Source organism: Sinohyriopsis cumingii, chromosome 1 (genome assembly GCF_028554795.1).
Source record: "Sinohyriopsis cumingii isolate HCF-2022 chromosome 1, ASM2855479v2, whole genome shotgun sequence".
Classification (NCBI taxonomy): Eukaryota; Metazoa; Mollusca; class Bivalvia; order Unionida; family Unionidae; genus Sinohyriopsis; species Sinohyriopsis cumingii.
In genome coordinates, this window is record NC_142961.1 from 163,131,213 (window position 1) to 163,150,907 (window position 19,695).

At 40.9% G+C, this 19,695-nt stretch overlaps 1 protein-coding gene across 7 annotated transcripts in view; it reads left to right on the plus strand.

Annotated features, from left to right (window-relative positions):
- Positions 1 to 19,695, plus strand: part of LOC149808284 (kinesin-like protein KIF28) — a 203,922-nt gene that overhangs the window by 159,845 nt on the left and 24,382 nt on the right. For all 7 annotated transcript variants that reach the window (XM_089975594.1, XM_089975606.1, XM_089975633.1 and 4 more), the window contains one exon: positions 15,804 to 15,967. In XM_089975594.1, coding sequence (XP_089831720.1) covers positions 15,804 to 15,967 — 164 coding nt within the window. The remainder of the gene's footprint in view (positions 1 to 15,803; positions 15,968 to 19,695) is intronic.

The window sequence follows — 19,695 nt, forward strand, 5'->3', positions numbered from 1 at the left end:
ACACACCTGTTGTTTTGTCTACAAAGGAAATAATATTACATGTGCTACTTTTCTTTTTTCTTTATAAATATAGCCTTTTTATAATTGTGTACCATTTCTGAAAAGTAGTTTAATGAGCAGCAGGGGGGGCGAATCCGACATTTTGTCCAATCGTCATTTGGCTTAATTAGTACTTTCTGCACTCAGCGGATCCGGTGTCGTCAGCGCCTGGTAAAAAAAAAACGACATCGTCGTCGAGGGGATCGTCCGGACGTCATTTGGTTTAATTAATACCTTCTGTGCGCCGATCCCAGCGTCGTCAGCGTCCGGTAAGCACATTGACGACCGCGTCGATGTCATCGCCCCCCCTGCTGCTAAGTGGTTATTTACAACTAACCGAATATTTGGTCAAGTCCGATACGATATCGTGTCCGAGGATCATGTAAATTTATCGTTACGAATCCATGTGGGGTCGACTGAGCATGACTAAAAAAGTTTCGAAAACCATTAAAGTCCATGTCACCGCCGCACCATGTCTGCCAAATATTTCGTAGCGTGTGTGTATCAACGCCGTTGAATACAGCAAGAATATTGCAGTTGTCTCTGATTACTTTTGGAATCTGAGTGTATCGTTGAGTGACATATATCACGTCAGTGTTTTTATGCCTGCCTCTGGAAAATATCCTAGCTGGGTTTTTTTGATTGTCTAACATAACATCATCGTACACGACTAGATTGTTAACGTCGCCATCAATATCATCAATACCTGGTGCATCATTAATATCCGTAATAAACTCAATAACATTTTTTTTAGCGATCGCTGATGCATTCTCGTTGAAATCTTTTAACACCTCGTAGCATCGTTGATCATCTATGCTAGGAGCAACCAAATACAACTTATCCCACTTCATCCATCTCATTATTAAATTAAGTAACAATTGCGTCTTGCCGGATCCAGATGGTCCGATGATAATCATCCGGATCGAGTTTGGTAACGCTGCAACATGCTTAACTGGTTCTCTTGTTTTAGTTGCCGAAAAGTCAATTATATTCATGTCTCTATACATAAATTATGGATCTATATTGTGTGAAGTGTAGAGTGCGTACTGGCACAAATGATATGACAACCGTTACAACAAGAAATAATAGATCGGCGCTTACTGGCAAGTGTGCACAATGCGGTACAAAGAAATTTAGATTTATTTCTATTAGACCCGGGGATGTTTTAAAAAAAAGCGAGGAGGTGATATTGCAGCCAAGTTATCAAAACTCCCCGGAACCCCGTGGGCAAAGTATCCAGGAGAAAAACACCTCCCAGGATATAGCTACTGTGGCCCCGGAACGCGATTAGATATCAGACTCGATGATCAAAATCAGCCCAAACCCGGTGAGTATCCAATAAACGCTATCGATAAGGCGTGTCATGCTCATGATGTTGCTTACTACAAAAGTAGCGATCTGCAACAGCGTCATATCGCGGATGTAAAATTGATTCACGCGTTAAATGCTATTCCTGATAAATCCTTCAAGGAAAAATTGGCCTCATGGTTGGTAAAATCGGCTATGAAAGGTAAATTAATGATTGGAAGCGGAGCTTCTCGCGCTGGTAATTGAAAACGCTAGTGTTTATAATAACAACATGGAATCCATCTATTATTCTCCGAGAGGATACTGGAAGGGGAAGGCTGCAATTGGTAAGCTTGCAAGCGCTGCAAAAGTAACGAGGGCCACTGCGGCTAATTGGTTATCCAAACAGGCTATATGGCAAATCTATCTACCACCGCCTAAACAAATCAACTTCTCGCGCTTTGATGTCAGCGTACCTAATGAAGTTCATCAGGCTGATATACTATTTCTGCCGCATGACAACGGTTACAAATACGCGCTAACCGTAGTTGATGTTGCGAGTCGATACAAACAAGCGGAGCCGTTAAAAACAAAGTCAGCAACTGAAGTAGCCGCTGCGTTTGAGCGGATTTATCGAAGAGGTCCTCTGCGCTGGCCAAATCTATTACAAGTTGATCCCGGTAGTGAATTTCGCGGCGCTGTTCTATCAACGCTGAAACATCATAGCGTCGCGGTACGACGAGGTCATACTGCGCTACATCGTGATCAGGCAATTGTTGAACGATTCAATCGGACTCTTGCTGAACGGTTATTTGGATATCAATACGCGAAGGAATTCATCCAAGAAAAACGATCTCGTGAATGGGTCAAAAGGTTGCCAGGCGTAATTGCAGCGTTAAATAACGAGATTACCCGAGCAATCAACATGAAGCCCAGCGACGCGATTAAATACGAGTATATACCCGGAAGATCAAAAATAGATAGCGTTTCCAAGCCGATTCTCGGCGATGTTACCGTGAGATATCTGTATGAACCAGGAGAGCTTGAAGGCGGTAAAAAAAGGGCTACTGATCCTATTTGGAGTGTTACCACGCATAACATATCAACGATAACACGATCAACTGGTAGACCACCGATCTATAGACTGGATTCAACTGCTCCTCAGCGCGGATTTACACGCGAGCAACTACAAGTGATACCTGACGATACTCAATTACCCCCGCGTGGTCTTAACTAGCGCCGTTGCGTCTATTGCACTCAAGACAGGTCAACCTCACATTGTTTTTGACATGACCAAGACTGTTATCGATCCTATCCACGGTAAATTGGCGAGTGTCTTTATCCGAATAACGCCAACTCATTATACAATTGCAACTCGTGCAGTGATTATTCTGTTGTTGTCGTAACGCAATTATTAATTCGGCATCAATATCAAAACGCCGCTGTTTTTTTTTATCCTGTTGGCGGTAACCCGAGAGTTTTCTATCAATGACGCTAGCATCAATAATGTCATCGTTGTCACTGGCTTCGTCAATAACAATTCTTCGAAGCTGATTTATCCTCCGTACTCGGGACACCGCAAGATAGACTAGATTGGACCATTCGATGCGATTATCAACTATCCAAACAATTGTGTCCGTGATGGTTAGTCCCTGCGAGGAATGTATTGTTGTTGCGTATCCTAGCGTCCACGGGGATTTATCAGCACGTAGCGCGTCCTCGACGACGCTGATATCAACGAGCACGATATCATTCAGCACGAGAATTTGTTTTTTTGTCCCTGACGCTGTCGGGGCCGGGATTTCAACTTCAATGTTCTGCCGCCGTGTATCCGCGGGTCTATAACATAACGGCACTGGGCGCGTTGGAAACTTTTCCTTATGCAACGTAAACAACTTCCGCTGAAGTGTGTCTCTGACTATCTTTCTACTCACTACAATTAAATCGTTTGGTCTCCATGTTTCCCAGAATTCATTTAACGGCGTTTCCGGAATCACCTCGCGGATTATTTCACACTGAATTCTATCCGGCTGTAATCTGATTAATTTTTTAACCCCGCGCAGTTGTTCATCAAGTGCCCGGTAATCAGTATCGGTTTCTTCATAATAGTCCACAAAGCCCTTTAACCAATCATGTGGACCCTCGCCGACAAATGGTGGTGGTTGACCATGGTCGCCACACATGATCACCGCTGTATTCGCGAGCAGCAACCAATCAAGAAACATTTGTAAAGTATCTAACGAAACAGTACATATCTCATCCCAAATGATAACCCCAGAAATAAATTTTTCACCCATTCGATCAGGAGTCCACTCGCCGCCGCTGTATCGAAAAAAGCTGTGATAAGTAACGGCGTCAACATTTCGTTGTTTTATCTCTCGCGCTAGTCTATGGGTCGGTGTAAGCACTATTATACTTGCCCGCGTTCGAAATAATTCAATTGCCCGAGTCGTCTTTCCTGACCCGCCACAGCCGCTTAAATAAACTGTTTTGTGTCTACAAATTGGATCAGAACACGGTGGTGCATTAGACCATTCTGATAATTTATCACCGCGTAGGTAATTGTTTTCAACGGTGACATTTGCTGACGGGGAATAATCGCGTCGTATTTCATTTTTAATTCTCCATGTACCCCAACTCTCGTCTGGACTAGTAAACTCGGCTACGTTTCCCTTATACGCTACGTCAACATAAAACGAATCAACGGCTACTCTAACCGCGGTGTCGGGAAATCTATTTATCATCGAGAATAAATTTATGCAAGCATAACCCAGCATAGACGCCCTCAAATGCGGGTATGCTGGGCTGTCTCCATCGCTGTAGGTAACAACTGTACCCAACCTTGTTCCATTGGACAAGAAAGCTGTTTCGCAGTTCACGTATCTATTTTTCGCCACTGCGTCCTTGATTACGAAATCATATTCTGCGTCATCTATAATCAACCGTGAGCAATATCGTTTGTAGTCGCAGTTTTTTCCACCTTGTGTGAACTTACCAATTATTCTTCTACCGAGATCTTTTGCCTCGTGGTTTCGTTGGTTGAATATCCTCCTGGACCATTCGACGATATATTCCTCGTCGGCATCGATGTGTTTTCTGGATTCGTCAATTATGCTATCTAGACGCTCCGGTTCTGGTAACCAGACTTCAGTCTGCGCTCGGTATGATATAATCGCGTCACTGACAATCAACGATACAAGCATGCTACAATCAATCATGTACCGTAGCAGCGCTATTGGCAACCACTTTTTTTCAGCCATGTGTCTACCGATCCAAATATAGCAACAGCGATGAAGTCCTGCTGCGAATTCAAATGATACTATGCGAGCGAATCCGGTTAAATCAAAATCAGGCAGTGGTCCATTAATAGCAACACGAGTCATTTCATGTCTGGGGTGTCCAAATCGTTTGAAATACTCAGCGGCGGATCCATACCCGAGAAAACTCGCTGGATAACAGGCAACCATATCAACGGAAATCATAGCGTCGCGGCTGTATTCAGTGTTCCATAGTCCACCGTGATAGTATTCCAAACAACTGGATTGTACATCCGGTAGAAATTCCTTGCGCGTTGGGCTCCACGCATTTTTCTTTGCTGCAACATGAGCCGCAACCGATGGAATCGTAAAACAATTTGTTAGCAGTTGTTCATCATGCTCTTCAAATTCCATGGCGGTTTTTTTCATCTTGTTGTGAAACGCTTCAGTGCGGTATAATTCACCATTTGGTCTTACAAACTGATCAAAGGTATCAGCGCTGCGAAGTAACCACACTGATACAGGGTCGTTTTTACACAAATAAGCGATAGCATCAAATAGTTTCCTCTCCGCGAGAAAACCATCCTGGGAGAATTCTTCGGGTATATACTTTACTGTTCTATCCCGTGGAAATATTGTGATCGCGGGCGTCCATGCGTGTTCGTTATGATCAATAATTTTGATTGGGGCCCCATTTGATTTATACTTCGATTCGTATAATACTTCACCGGTTATCGTTGTAACGGTTATTGGAAATCTCAGCGATGTTTCTAATCTCGCTATGTCGCTGATGGTTGCTCCACGCTCTTTTACGGTTAGTTCCCACTGGTTGATTTTGCTACGTCGTAAATCAGTCAATTTGTTTCCTCGACATGCATTTGTAAAATGCTCTATTACTCGTTCTGCTACACAATTTATCCCCGTTGACTGTTTCATCGGTTTCAGTTTTCCGATATCAGGTTTCTTATTTAACGGGTATATTCCATAAACAACTGCTGTTTCAGGATACGCTCGTTCATAGTATGGTCTGTCAATTCCGGTTAACAGCCCGGGCAGTCGCGGCTAACAATGACTGTTTTCTTGTCGCTGAGAACTGGTTCAAATTTATCACGTATGATCCAATTACCTGATTCCACCCGGACAATGAATTTTACTCTGAAGAAATACCTTTTACCGTCAAGTTGTGATATTATCGTTGCTGCGCGGTTGTCGTTCATGGTAGCATCAACAACGCCATCAATTCGAAATGTTGACCAACTATGAGATGCGCCATCACGCTTGAATTCATTGATACAATCGCGTATTTTACTCAACAGGGTTCTATCGTTTATTAACGCTTTTGGTGCGTCCTTGAGGACTCTATCGAGATTGAACTTAATATTTTTCCAGGGCTTAATTGCTGCTAATCTCTCGAACTCATCCATATAATTAAAACAAGTATTTAAATGAAAGAATATAGTATAATGAATCACTGCAAATGGTTGATGATTGGGTCGACAACCCCGTGCAATAAATCATGTAGAGGCGAATTCTGCGGGTATCATTTACAAAGCGTTCGTAATGGTTCTCTTGGCCCCCTCCCGTGCTTGGTTTGTCACGTCGGTGTAAGAGGAAAATCGCAGATGTGTATCAATTGTGGCGGAAAGCGATACAGGGAACTAAAACGCTATTATGACAAGCGAATTAAAAACGCCGTCATTGACCCCACCGCCGACTTCGTCATCAAAACCCCCCAAGACTACGTTGAAAGATTTATAATTAAACCAAATAATAAATTAGACAAGTAGTATTATTATATAAATGGACCAAGAATTTCAGCCGCATCCTGTGCTCGTCAATTACGAGGCATCTCGCGATGGCATTGTTAGAAACCGCAAACTGAAGAAGCCGGTTGGTACCGTAAGTAATCAGGGGTATCTGATGTTTGGTGCCGGAAAGAAGAAGTACCATGTTCATAGGGCGGTATTTGAGGTATTCAACGGATTAATCGAAAATGGACTTGTGATTGATCATATTAATAATAATAAGACTGATAATTCTCTTATAAACTTGCAAGCTGTCTCGCAGAGTCAAAATACCAAAAAAGGCCAAACCGGTAAATACCCAAAGAAAGCAAAACCCGTAAAGTCATTTGATACAACAACTCACGAGGAAAAAATATTTCAGTCGATGAATGAAGCCAGTAGATACTTTGACATTTGTATCGCCTCAATACGAAAAGTAGCAGAACGAGTATATCAAACAGCAATCTCAAAAAAGACCGGGCATAGAATTCGATTTTCATATGTAAATATCAGCGAGTGACGAAGTCACCGGCGCCTATGGCGCTGACGAAGTCGCCATGACAATAAATTGTCCATTCCGGAAGAAAACGAATTATTAAACACCTTCGGAATTGATACACGGGGTTCATTTTTTTTTATATTTAAAAACAAAATGTTTTATAGGAATAATGAATATCGAAGACATCAATAATATATTAGCCGAGATTTCAAAATTAAAAAATCAAGGAATTGAATTATCTGATAGTCTCGACAGCGAAAAAATATTATCCGATTATGAGATTATTAACGAACAGTCGAAACGGGGGCGTTTTACCCTGGCCCGCGAGTACTTTTTCATAAAACGATTACAACATACGATCAATGAAAACTTGTACCACAATGACGCAAATGCATTCATTGGACTATTCACTGCCGTTGAAATAATACGAAAAAAACTCGGACGTGTTTATGAACGACGCCGGGAGATTTCTAGTAAGATCAAAAACATTAGAAGGATTATAGACGAAAACTCCGGCGAGAAATTAGAAATTGCTTCGCAATTGCAATAATGGTAGGCGAATCACTTACTACTCGGCTAGCCAGAGAGCGGCTAGCGGCGCTTAAAAAGTTCATACCGTTACGAGACAGGGTCCGAGAACAACTTCAAACGCGGCAGCAACTACAAACCGATTTTACTGTTGGAAGCGAACAACTCTTTGCCCCGGTAACTAAAGCGACTAAGGATGTTACGGCGGCAACTGTGCCCGTCCTCGATGCGCTTGAAAAGATAGCGGCTCAGACCGAACAAACAAAAAGGTCTTTAGAAACACTAGCGGCTGCTACAACACGGAGGCCACCACCACTCGCTATAACCGAACCACAAGAACCTTATGTTACAATGGCCGACGAAGAAGAACCAGGCGCCACCGCAAGAGAACCAGAAGAAGAAATACCGGAAGAAACACCGGAAGAAACACCGGAAGAAAAAGAGAGGAATATACCCCGTAATGTACTTAAGAAGAGCACAAGGGATCAAATTAGAGGCTTCAGCAAGGGGGGGGGGAAGAATTAATTGATTTTACTGCCTCCAATTTTGCTAAGAGCATACGAGATAAGGAGCATATCAATAGCGGTTACGAGAAAAATATAAAGTCGTTAAAGGATTGGAAAAGAATAGTGCATTTAGCGAGAATACACAGGGACGAAATACCACGTGGTGGTGGCCCCGATTACGACGCATTCCACAAGGAAGTTGAAAAAAGGGTAAAACAAAAAAAAAGGAAAAGGATACTCTGTTGGCAAAGAATCCTACGGCGTTACCTGTCCCAGCAGTGTTCTCAGTGATATATCACGGCTAGAGGTACTAATCGGAGGAAAACGAGCCGGAAATAACTCTCCGGAAATAATCAATGAGGCCGCTGATATTTGCAAGCGGTTATTTACGGGCGGTATCATGGACGTTAGTGCGTATCGAACGCTCATAGACGAACTCGTGGATGATTAAAAAAATTATCGTTTTGTTAATTTTGACCGTTTTTGGTCGTTTTTGGTCGTTTTTTGACCGTTTTTGGTCGTTTTTTGGTCGTTTTTGGTCGTTTTTTGCCATTTTTTGACGGCAAAAAGCCCAGGAAATCATTTAGAGAAAATCGATGTTTTTGCTGAAAAATCGAAAAAAAACGACTATAGGCAACAAAAAACGACCAAAAATGACTAGAAATCAGGAAAAAACTGGAAAAAAACCGGATTTTTATCGAGGGCAAAAACCCCAGGAAATTTTGATAAAATTTATTCCGGTTTTCCACACGGCGGTGGGGGGGGGGGGTGATGATCACAATCACTAATTGAAAAACCGGTGTTTTTATAATAAAGATGATCATACACTACAACCACGATAAACCAGTACTCGTCTACGTGGTAAACTCGCGATTGCCTGTTTACCGCGCGTACTATGGAGACGGTCTCGGTAGCACCATTGCGGGTTTATTTACAAGAATGGCTCCAAAAGTAGCGCCGTTAGCCAAACAATTAGGAATGAAGGCTATTGATGTTATTCGTGATAAGGGTATTAGTGCTATTGGAGATGTTGCCGGAAAGGCGCTTTCAGCCGCGCGGAACAAACTAATGTCGTTGGTGAGAAGAAAAAAGCAAAAACCACCGGTGATGCCATCAACGACAGTGATGCCTGCGAATGTCAGTAAAGTAATAAATGACGCCGTGGAAGAAAAATTAGATTCGTTGGTAAACAGTAATCAAGATGACGCCGCAAACATAATAGCGGGGAGTGGTTTAAAACGACGACGATGATTTAGATGCATCAGCGTATTATTAAATAAAATGTTTAAACGAACAGCTGACCCGGCGTTTGATATGGACGCACCAGTGCACAAGGATGATTCTGTCCGTAATTATCAATTTTATTCCTATCATGCAGTACAACCCGACATACGATCGCGAATTGAACTTCAAGTCCATGATACCAGTAAATACTTTTTACCGTGTGAAGCGTTTATTGAAATCGAAGGAGAACTTGTAACAGAGGCCGATACTCCTGCTGTACCAGCACCGTATCCAGATGGTACCAAAGTTGGCTTAGTCAATAACGGCGTAATGGCGCTGTTTGAGAGCGCAAAATATCTCATTGACGGGCGAGAGATCGAGTCTATAGAACGCGATGTTGATGTTGCTACAACAATAATCGGGCTAGCAAGATATTCCGACGATTACACAAGATCAGCGGGTCCATCTATGATGTTTGCAAAGGATACTAGAAACACTGCCGGAAACTCGCAATTTGTGGTAAGACGACCAAAAAAAATGCTGGTGACGCTGATGCTGATATTGAGAATATGATTATAAACAGCGATCCTAATTTCAACATCGGAGTCGTAACACGCATATCAATGTTAACAGGACCGCGTAGATCTTTCTCATGCGCGATTCCACTGCATCATATATTTGGATTTTGTAGGAACGTGCGAAAAGTTATCTACGGAGCAAAGCATACCGTGGTACTTGTGCGAAAAGGTGATGATAGAAATGCAATTTGGAGAATTCCAGCGGATACTGCAAATCCAAATAATGACCCTGGTAAAGTCGTTTTAACTAAAATGTCATTGTGGATGCCGGTGTTGACTCCATCCATTACCACAGAGGCACGATTGCTATCCTTCATGGAGCAGGGAGGAAAATCATTACTAAGTTGGCTAACAACAACAACAGATACTAAGCAATCAAATATCAATGGTATATTCACATGGAACCTGGCATCACAACAAGGTATTTCGGCTCCGCGTCATATATTTGTTGCGTTGCAGGATATGACGAGAGTTGATAATCAATTATCCAGCCATATGATATTTGATCGATTAGGCGTTACTGACGTCTCGCTGAGAATAAACGGCCAGCAGGAACCATCTGAGGATATACAACTTAATTACGGTCAAAACCATATCGCACGTGTGTATCATCGATTGCTGTCGTACATGGGTCGTGATCAAAACGTCGACACTGGTTTGCAAATATCACAATATGATTTCAGAGAACTATATCCGATCTATTACTTTTCGCTGGAACATCTTGATTTAACAAGACAATCCGTCGTTGATATACACTTCCGAGCTAATGTAACTCGCGGCACTATTGCTAATTATAGAGCTATTGCTGTCATTCTCAGCGATAAATCAATGCTGTTGGAAGGTGTTGGCGGACGAATGAGAATCGTTGATGCGCCAGTGGAAAACATGTAATTGAAAGCACAAACACGTTTACAATAAAATGTCGTATAGTGTCGTCAGTGTAGAGTTGACTGATGGTCAAGTCAAGAAATTACGATCAAAGTCGGCTAAACAATGCGGAACCACAATAACGCTGAAGCCGTCACAGATGGCAGGTGGTAATCATAAGATATCGTTGACGGCGCGTCAAATAAAACATTTCAATAATGCGATGAAGAACAGAAAGGGTGTTCAGGTAGATTTCTCGGCCGCAGCGATCAAAGACATGGAAAAGACCGGTGGGATATTTCCGCTGTTAGCCGCGATTCCAGCGTTGATTGCCGCGGCGGCCCCAGCAGTGGCTAAGGCGGCTGCGTTAGGGGCCGTTGGTACCGCGGCGGGAATGGCACTGAAAAAGGCAACCGGGAAAGGCTATAAAAAAAAACGACCCGTAGCCGGAAAGGGTCTAAGACTACCGGGAACCCCGTATTCATGGTACTCGGGAAAGGGTCTAAGACTACCGGGAACCGTTTATTGACCCGGGGGTCAATGACTCCTATGTCTAATTTTGATTTAATAGACGCCGCGAACGCGCTAGCGATAAAAAACTTCAGAGGTGTTTTTATGAGGGATCAATTACCGGCGGCACCAAGGAATATTGAAACCGGCATAATTAACCTCGATGGGTCCTCCGGAGCGGGAACTCATTGGGTTGCATACGCGATTGATCCGCGTGCGATCGTCTATTTTGATTCATACGGGTTAGCCCCGCCGAACGAGTTTATGCGGTATATCCGGACGTGTTCAGCCCGGGTTTTTTATTCCACGCTGCCAACACAGCAGTTAAGCGACCCGCCGATATGCGGCCGTGAAGTATTGAACGTACTCGCGGCGATTTCATCATCGCGAAAACCACCTCATGTGGTTGTAAACGAATACACTAGTGGGGTCGTAGAGGCCCGGCGGGTTAATTAGAAACGCTGTTTTTTTTTACAATAACGATGATTGATATTTGGGGACGACCTATTTCGGCGCTGAAAGGATCCACGGAAACGCCCGCCACCGATGACATAAAAAAACTAATCGAGGATGAAATCGCTGATACGTTGAATTTAACAAGTGTTGACCCAGGCGAAATAGTTGTATTTCAAGACCGCCAGGGTAAATTGAAATCCAGTAATGTGTCGCTGGATGACGTTTTAACACGACAGCGTGACGCCGCCGAAGACACTATCGCGTTGTATACCAGCGACGGACGACTCAAACCGGGTGAACATCTATCGACGATAACATTAATCCGAGACGCTTTTACAAGGTTGGATAAATCGGTGACCGAACTTTACGCGCAGGTGAAAAAATCTATCACCGATATACAACTCACTACCGCTAGTTTTTTCGGACCCCGACGGTAACCGAACCGAATCTTGCGGGGATAAAAACTACTATTTCGGAGTTTACAACGCTGTCGGGCCAATTTTACACGTTACGAAAAAATGTTAACAGGATCGATAACAACTTTGATAAATTCTTTGGTAAAAAAAATACCAAGCTGGATGAGATTACAACAACTATAAATGATATCACTGCGTATGGACAGGAAATAAAAACAGTCAAAGATGATGTTGCAGCGAACAAGAGGAATATAGATGCGAATGGACAGGAAATAAAAACAGTCAAAGATGATGTTGCAACGAACAAGAGGAATATAGACGCGTATGGAGGGGAAATAAAAACAATCAAAACTGATGTTGCAGCGAACAAAAGAAATATAGACGCGCATACAGGGGAAATAGGAACGATCAAAACTGATGTTGCAGCGAACAAGAGGAATATAGACGCGTATGGAGGGGAAATAGGAACGATCAAAACTGATATTGTAGCGAACAAAAAAAGTATAGACGTGCATGAACAGAGAATAGGAACGATCAAAACTGATATTGTGGCGAACAAGAATAATATAGACGCGCATGGATGGAGAATAGAAACAGTCAAAACTGATGTTGCAGCGAACAAAAGAAATATAGACGCGCATACAGGGGAAATAGAAACAATCAAAACTGATGTTGCAGCGAACAAAAGGAATATAGACGCGCATACAGGGGAAATAGAAACAATCAAAACTGATGTTGCAGCGAACAAAAGGAATATAGACGCGCATACAGGGGAAATAGAAACAATCAAAACTGATGTTGCAGCGAACAAAAGGAATATAGACGCGCATACAGGGGAAATAGAAACAGTCAAAACTGATGTTGCAGCGAACAAAAGGAATATAGACGCGCATACACAGGAAATAGATACAGTCATTACTAAGGTTGCAGCGAACAAAAAAGATGTGGACGCGCATATACAGGAAATAGATATACTCGTTACTAGGGTTGCAGCGAACAAAAAAAGTATAGACGGGCATACACAGGAAATAGGAACAATCAGAACTGATGTTGAAGCGATTAAAGACGGACTACTGAGAGTAGCAGAGCAATTCGAAAAAATAAAAATCCCTCATGAGAACATCATCAACACAGTATACACAATTCGGCATGGATCATTCGATTGGACTCCTACACAGAATACAGTAAATATCACCGCAACTGTTAAGGGCATTTATCGATTGACATTGATTTCGGCGTAACAATACAGTGTCAACAATCATTGACAAGGATACAATTGAACGGTTTATAATTAAGGCCGTTGATAGCAGTCTATTTAGGACAAACATCACATGGTATGTGGAATTTGTAGCGAATCTAATTAATTAAAAACACTAGCTCTTTTAAAATAAAAATGACCACCAGGGTAATTGAATCAGAGGTATCACCGACGTCACATCAATATCGATTCGATACCGCAAAAGAATTCTCCGCGAATTTGAAAACGCTTTCCGAACAATACCGCGCAAAAATAAAAAAATACCGCAGAAAAATAACCACCATCGACGCGGTCGTGTACTCGGTGTCGGGTATAGTAGCCGGTACCGGTGTTATTTTATCCACGGTAACCACGATAGCCCCGATCGCTGTTCCAATCGCTATCTCCGCGATGACAACAATTGCTGGAGTCGCCAACGCAATCACTAAAAAGATATCATCGTGTTTTCAGAAAAAACTCGACGAGTATACAGTAAAACATCAAATAGTATCCGACGCGTACTCGAAATTATCCGGGTTGATCTCGTTATCGATTGATAATTTGTTCATATCCGATGTTGAATTCTCCACGATGGTCCAGTTGTATAGCTCCGCGATGTCAAAAATCGAGGATTTTCAACTGGAAGCCGGAACCACCTGGTTGTTGAAATTAGACACTAAAAACAACGAATAATAATAATGTCGCTGAACCCCGAAGGGTCTCAATTACTTCAGCGGATCGCGGAGAACACCACTCCGGTACAAACAAATATGATATCGATAACGTCAACGAAGCCAGAATTCAATGTGAACTTCCCGTCGCCGGTTCCAGTGAAGGAAATAGCGCTGGCAAAATTGCGAGTATATCACAGTTGGCCTAATATTCGAGCGGACGCATTTAACGGACAACAACCTAATAACTCGCTGGTTTTTGCGTGGACAAATAAGCCCGATGGGACCCCAGACTGGAATGAGGTTACAATACCAACTGGGTCATACCAAATAGAACAAATCAATAAAGAATTTCAACGCAGGATAAAATCGATCACAGGAAAGGAATCAAAAATCGCTATTACGGTTCATGAACCGACGTTATCGTCGACGATTGAAATAAGCACACCGGGGTATATGGTTGATATCTATAACAGTTCAATAAGAACCATACTAGGATGGCCTAAGAATCCACCCGAGGACTTACGCACGAATGAGAAATCGTATCATGAGATTACCCCCCGGTATCTAGGTAATTTATCTACTATAAAAAGCACGTTATCACCCAGTTGGTTTTTATTTCAAGACAGGAATATCATGCAGTGGTATTTTCAGCATAAGGAAACTACTGAATCGGTCGCCATATTAACATTTATTTTAAGTGATATCACTGATATGTTTGCCGAGATCAATCATTATTACCAATTACAACTAGAACAGCTACGGGAAACAAAAGAACGAAAACACGTTGAGGTGTTAAATCAACTTATATCAGACATGGAATATGTCAATGAACGAGTCGTTAAAATAATATCCGATAACAGCGATGGTAGTAAACAAAAATTCCTAACCGAGTATAATATCACAGAAGCCGATTTACCCGATTTCAAGTTTCCAGGATACAACGCGCCAGAACTAAGAAAGTCTCTTAATGATTTTCTCGATTCATCAACTTATATCCTCAAACACGATAACGGAGATGGTGGTAGGCATATTGCCCCGTACAACGTAAATATCGCATCAGTGATAGCGATCAATCTAGTGTGTGATGTTATCGAAGGGAGTTACCAGGTGGATACCAAGCAATCAAATCAAGCTCAACAGGGATATATCCTTTATTCGTTTTCACCAACAGCCCCTCCGGGATTTTTAATCATTGAGAGTCCGATTAATCCGGTCTATATGCGATGCCATAATCGGTTTTTAACGAGAATTAATTTCAGAATTACCGATCAGTCAAATAACCTAATTGACCTACAAGAGGAGGAGTTAGTGATCACTCTGTTTGTAAGGTCATAGCAGCAGGGGGGGGCGATGACATCGACGCGGTCGTCGATGTGCTTACCGGACGCTGACGACGCTGGGGATCGACGCGCAGAAGGTATTAATTAAACCAAATGACGTCCGGACGATCCCCTTGACGACGACGTCGTTTTTTTTTTACCAGGCGCTGACGACACCGGATCCGCTGAGTGCAGAAAGTACTAATTAAGCCAAATAACGATTGGACAAAATGTCGGATTCGCCCCCCCCTGCTGCTTAATGTAATCCATCTGAAAGACAATATATTTTGCTGAAATCCATAAAAACTGTTTGAATCTAAAATTCATAGTCAATTGCTGATGTCTGATTTAGTCTGTTTTAAAAAAAATGACACTTAAAAAATAAATGTATGAAATCAGAATACAAACCTGTCTTAAAAAAAGAAACCTATGTGATGCAATAACTTGTTTTTAATAAATACACACTTTTTGAGGCTTCTTATGTCAAAAGTTTGTAGAAATTGACCTGTACTAAGCATCAACATATCTTCCAAAGTCATAAATTTTATTTGCTGCTTTGTCTGTACTTGTTTTATTATTTGTCTATACACTGTATAGTCTTGACTAATTATTGCCTTTTCAGGTACAAATTCTATGATGAAAAAGATGCCATTACCAAAGAAGTGTGGCACAAGACAGTTGTCGACCTTGACTACACAATGCATTACTCCATTCCTAAAGTTACAAAGAACCTGATATCCTATCTTCTGAATAATTCCTTAGTCTTAGAGCTTTGGGGAAAGCAAGGTAGGTTTTCTAACTAAAGAACCAATTTATTCCAAAATTTATAAGGCAAGCAAGGACAATTATTCAGTCTAGAAAAGACTTCATATTACCTGTAAGGCATGCAAAAACAGTTATTCAGTCTAGAAAATTGTTAACACGTTAACCCCTGAGCCAAACAGCTAGGCAGTCCCCTACAGCATACTTGCAGAGATCACCTAGAGCAGAGTTAGTCTTACCAGTGCCTGTATCCCTGAGACTTGCTGACAGCACTTGGCTTGCAGATTTTTATAGAGGGGGCTACTTGCAATAAATATGTTATTATTTTAATTTTATTTGTTTAATTAAGCTGAAATTTGGCACAGCAGTTCTCAGTAAAATTACATACATTATGGTATAAATTTCATGTTACATACAGAAATAAAACTAAAGCATGAAGGTGAAAAATGATATACTTGCCAATTTGCTTCTCTTGCCATGAATAATCTATAAAATCCATTATGAATTCACACAGAATTATCAACACCATCAACACATGAAATAATTATATTTTATGTACAGTGAAATTCCACTTGTCATCTCTCTTGTAAACTTAACATCCTGTGAATACTGTATCCAAATGGGTATATTTTCCTTGCTCTTTACTTACCTTTCTTCCTTAGAATTCTGAATGAAAATTTAAAAACTAATAAAACATTTAACAAACCTTGAATTATGAACACTCATGTTAACAACATTTATTTCCCAAACATTTATTTAACGATTTTTCAAAAGGTTAAAAAGATCCAAAAAATTAAATTCATTTGCATCAGAGTCTAAATCCATTGTTGGTCCTGGTGTTGGTCCTGTGTATAGCCTCTTGTCAATGTGTGTTTTATCATTTACAATCCATCCATCTGCTCTTCTTTCATTTTCTTCTTCTTCTTCTCCATCCTCTTCAACATTCTCATTCTCATCACTACCGCTGTTATCTCCAGTAGCTATTTCGATGTCACTATCAATCTCATCTGATTAAAATCCTGAAATTTCTCCATCAGAATCTGTCAAGTAAAAGTCTGCTCCCAGTGGCTGATTCTTGTCAATTTGCATCATTTTCAGATCTATATATTTTCACTGTTTCTGCTGCTATCGAAGTCAATTTTTTCCCTCTGTTCAGCAATGTTCACTCCATCTATGTAAGCTAAAATTTGATTGGTTAAACTGTCTGCATAATTAAGAAATGGCTTCAAATCAACCAATGGTTTGCGTGGGACACAGGCCAAGACAAATACTGCCACTCAAACTCGGCGCCTGGGATACAAGTTGGGTAAACTCAGCCACGTTATCGAGGCACTTGAGAGATGAGGGAGGTAAAGTATGACGAGTTATTGAGGCAGCAGGGGTTAATGTGTTAAGCTATATCTTTCTGCATGAAAAGATCTCGTTCATGCTAGATGCACCAACTCCATGTTCTAGAGATTTCTTAAAACATGTTCATCAAACCAGTCTGATCTATATCATCAGCCCAGTCTGATCAATATTATCAACCCAGTCTGATATATATCATCAACCCAGTCTGATAGATATCATCAACCCAGTCTGATGTATATCATCAACCCAGACTGATATATATCATCAACCCAGTCTACTCTGTATCATCAACCCAGTCTGATAGATATCATCAACCCAGTCTGATATATATCATCAACCCATTCTGATCTATATCATCAACCCAGGCTGATATATATCATCAACCCAGTCTGATATATATCATCAACCCAGTCTGATCTATATCAATGATTCAACCCAGTCTGATATATCTCATCAACCCAGTCTGATCTATATCAATGATTCAACCCAGTCTGATATATATCATCAACTGAGTCTGATCTATATCATCAACTGAATCTGATCTATATCATCAACCCAGTCTGATCTATATCATCAACCCAGTCTGATCTATGTCAATGATTCAACCCAGTCTGATCTCTATCATCAACCCAGTCTGATCTATATCATCAACCCAGACTGATATATATCATCAACTGAGTCTGATCTATATCATCAACCCAGTCTGATCTATATCATCAGTCCAGTCTGATCTATATCATCAACCCAGTCTGATCTATATCATCAACCCAATCTGATCTATATCAATGATTCAACACAGTCTGATATATATCATCAACCCAGTCTGATCTATATCATCAACCCAGTCTGATCTATATCAATATTTCAACCCAGTCTGATATATATCATCAACCCAGTCTGATCTATATCATCAACCCAGTCTGATCTATATCAATATTTCAACCCAGTCTGATATATATCATCAACCCAGTCTGATATATATCATCAACCCAGCCTGATCTATATCATCAACCCAATCTGATCTATATCATCAGCACATGCTCTATAGGGCATCCTCATTCTTTTCCAGACAACCATTAAGTAAACACATGGAGAGAAAAAACAATATGAAGAGAAAATGCCTACAAGTGCAGTGGTTTCATACTAATAACCAGGGCTTGTCATTACTAGTTCTATATAATGAATTCAAAACCTCTAGTCCATACTTTTCAAATTTTAAATTGATAAGATTATTACTGATAATGTGCATTGTTTGCATGATGAGCCACCCACCCTTTCTACTCATGGCATAAAGCACAGTGGGCATTGTGGTAGTAATAGTTCTCGCTAATTTTGGTTCTTGAAAATTATCCATTTACAACAGTTTTGCAAACAGCATTCCAGATATTGTTATGATTATTGTTTATTAATGCAATAACATGGTCACAACACACAATCTCATAACAGTTGTTTATTAATAGATTCTAGACCCATTAAATGTTTTAGTAGTGTTTTGATAACATTGCTCAAACACAAAAATGATGTTCAGAAATTCTTGTTTACAATACAAAAAGAAGTAGTAAGAGATACAAAAATGCTGACTCAACCCTTGTTATTATATAATCATTTCAATGTTATTTTGTCAGACTAAGTTTCTTGTTTCAGAACCTTATATTGTCATGTACAAAATGTACATGAATGTATGGATGTCCATTGGTTTGTCTATGGTCAGACAACACTTGGGATTTTGCTGAAAGCCATCACATTTATCTGAAAGGGAAAGGATGTACGTCCTTCCCCTTTTGTATTATTTAAATCTTATAATAACAGAAATACTGATGCTACCTGTGAGGCAGTAACAGAGGTTTCTAAAGGGACCAAGTGTACTCCCCAGAACAAATGAGGGAGGAATGGCACCTTCCCTACACAATATGGAATTAACTGCATCTCACCTAATAAAATGGGGAGAGACAATATCTTTCAGGAGAGATAAAGTGTTGCTACATGTAAAAATGCAAATGGGTACCTGGATACTCCTTGGGTACCTGCCCGTTCATGCATTCATGATAACCCAGCTAATAAAATTGGCAATTGGGTACCTTCTGAAAAGAAAATAAAATGAAAAATAAATATGTTTCCAAGTTCAATTCAAGACAGAGAATAAAGATTACAGTTTGAGGCTCATGTCACATGCACATTTATTCATCGTCACAGGGTCTTGTATCATTGCTTACAATTAACTTGTTATACATGTACACTATAACAATATGACCGAGGACACTTCGCTCATTTCTCGCGTGACCTATTTAAGAATCAACGCTGATATTTCAAGCTAGATTTTATGTAGCTTAATAAATTGGTACCTATCTTTCCCATGTTCCCCTTTAATTCTTTTGGTATATGGAACTCCCCCCCCCAAAGGG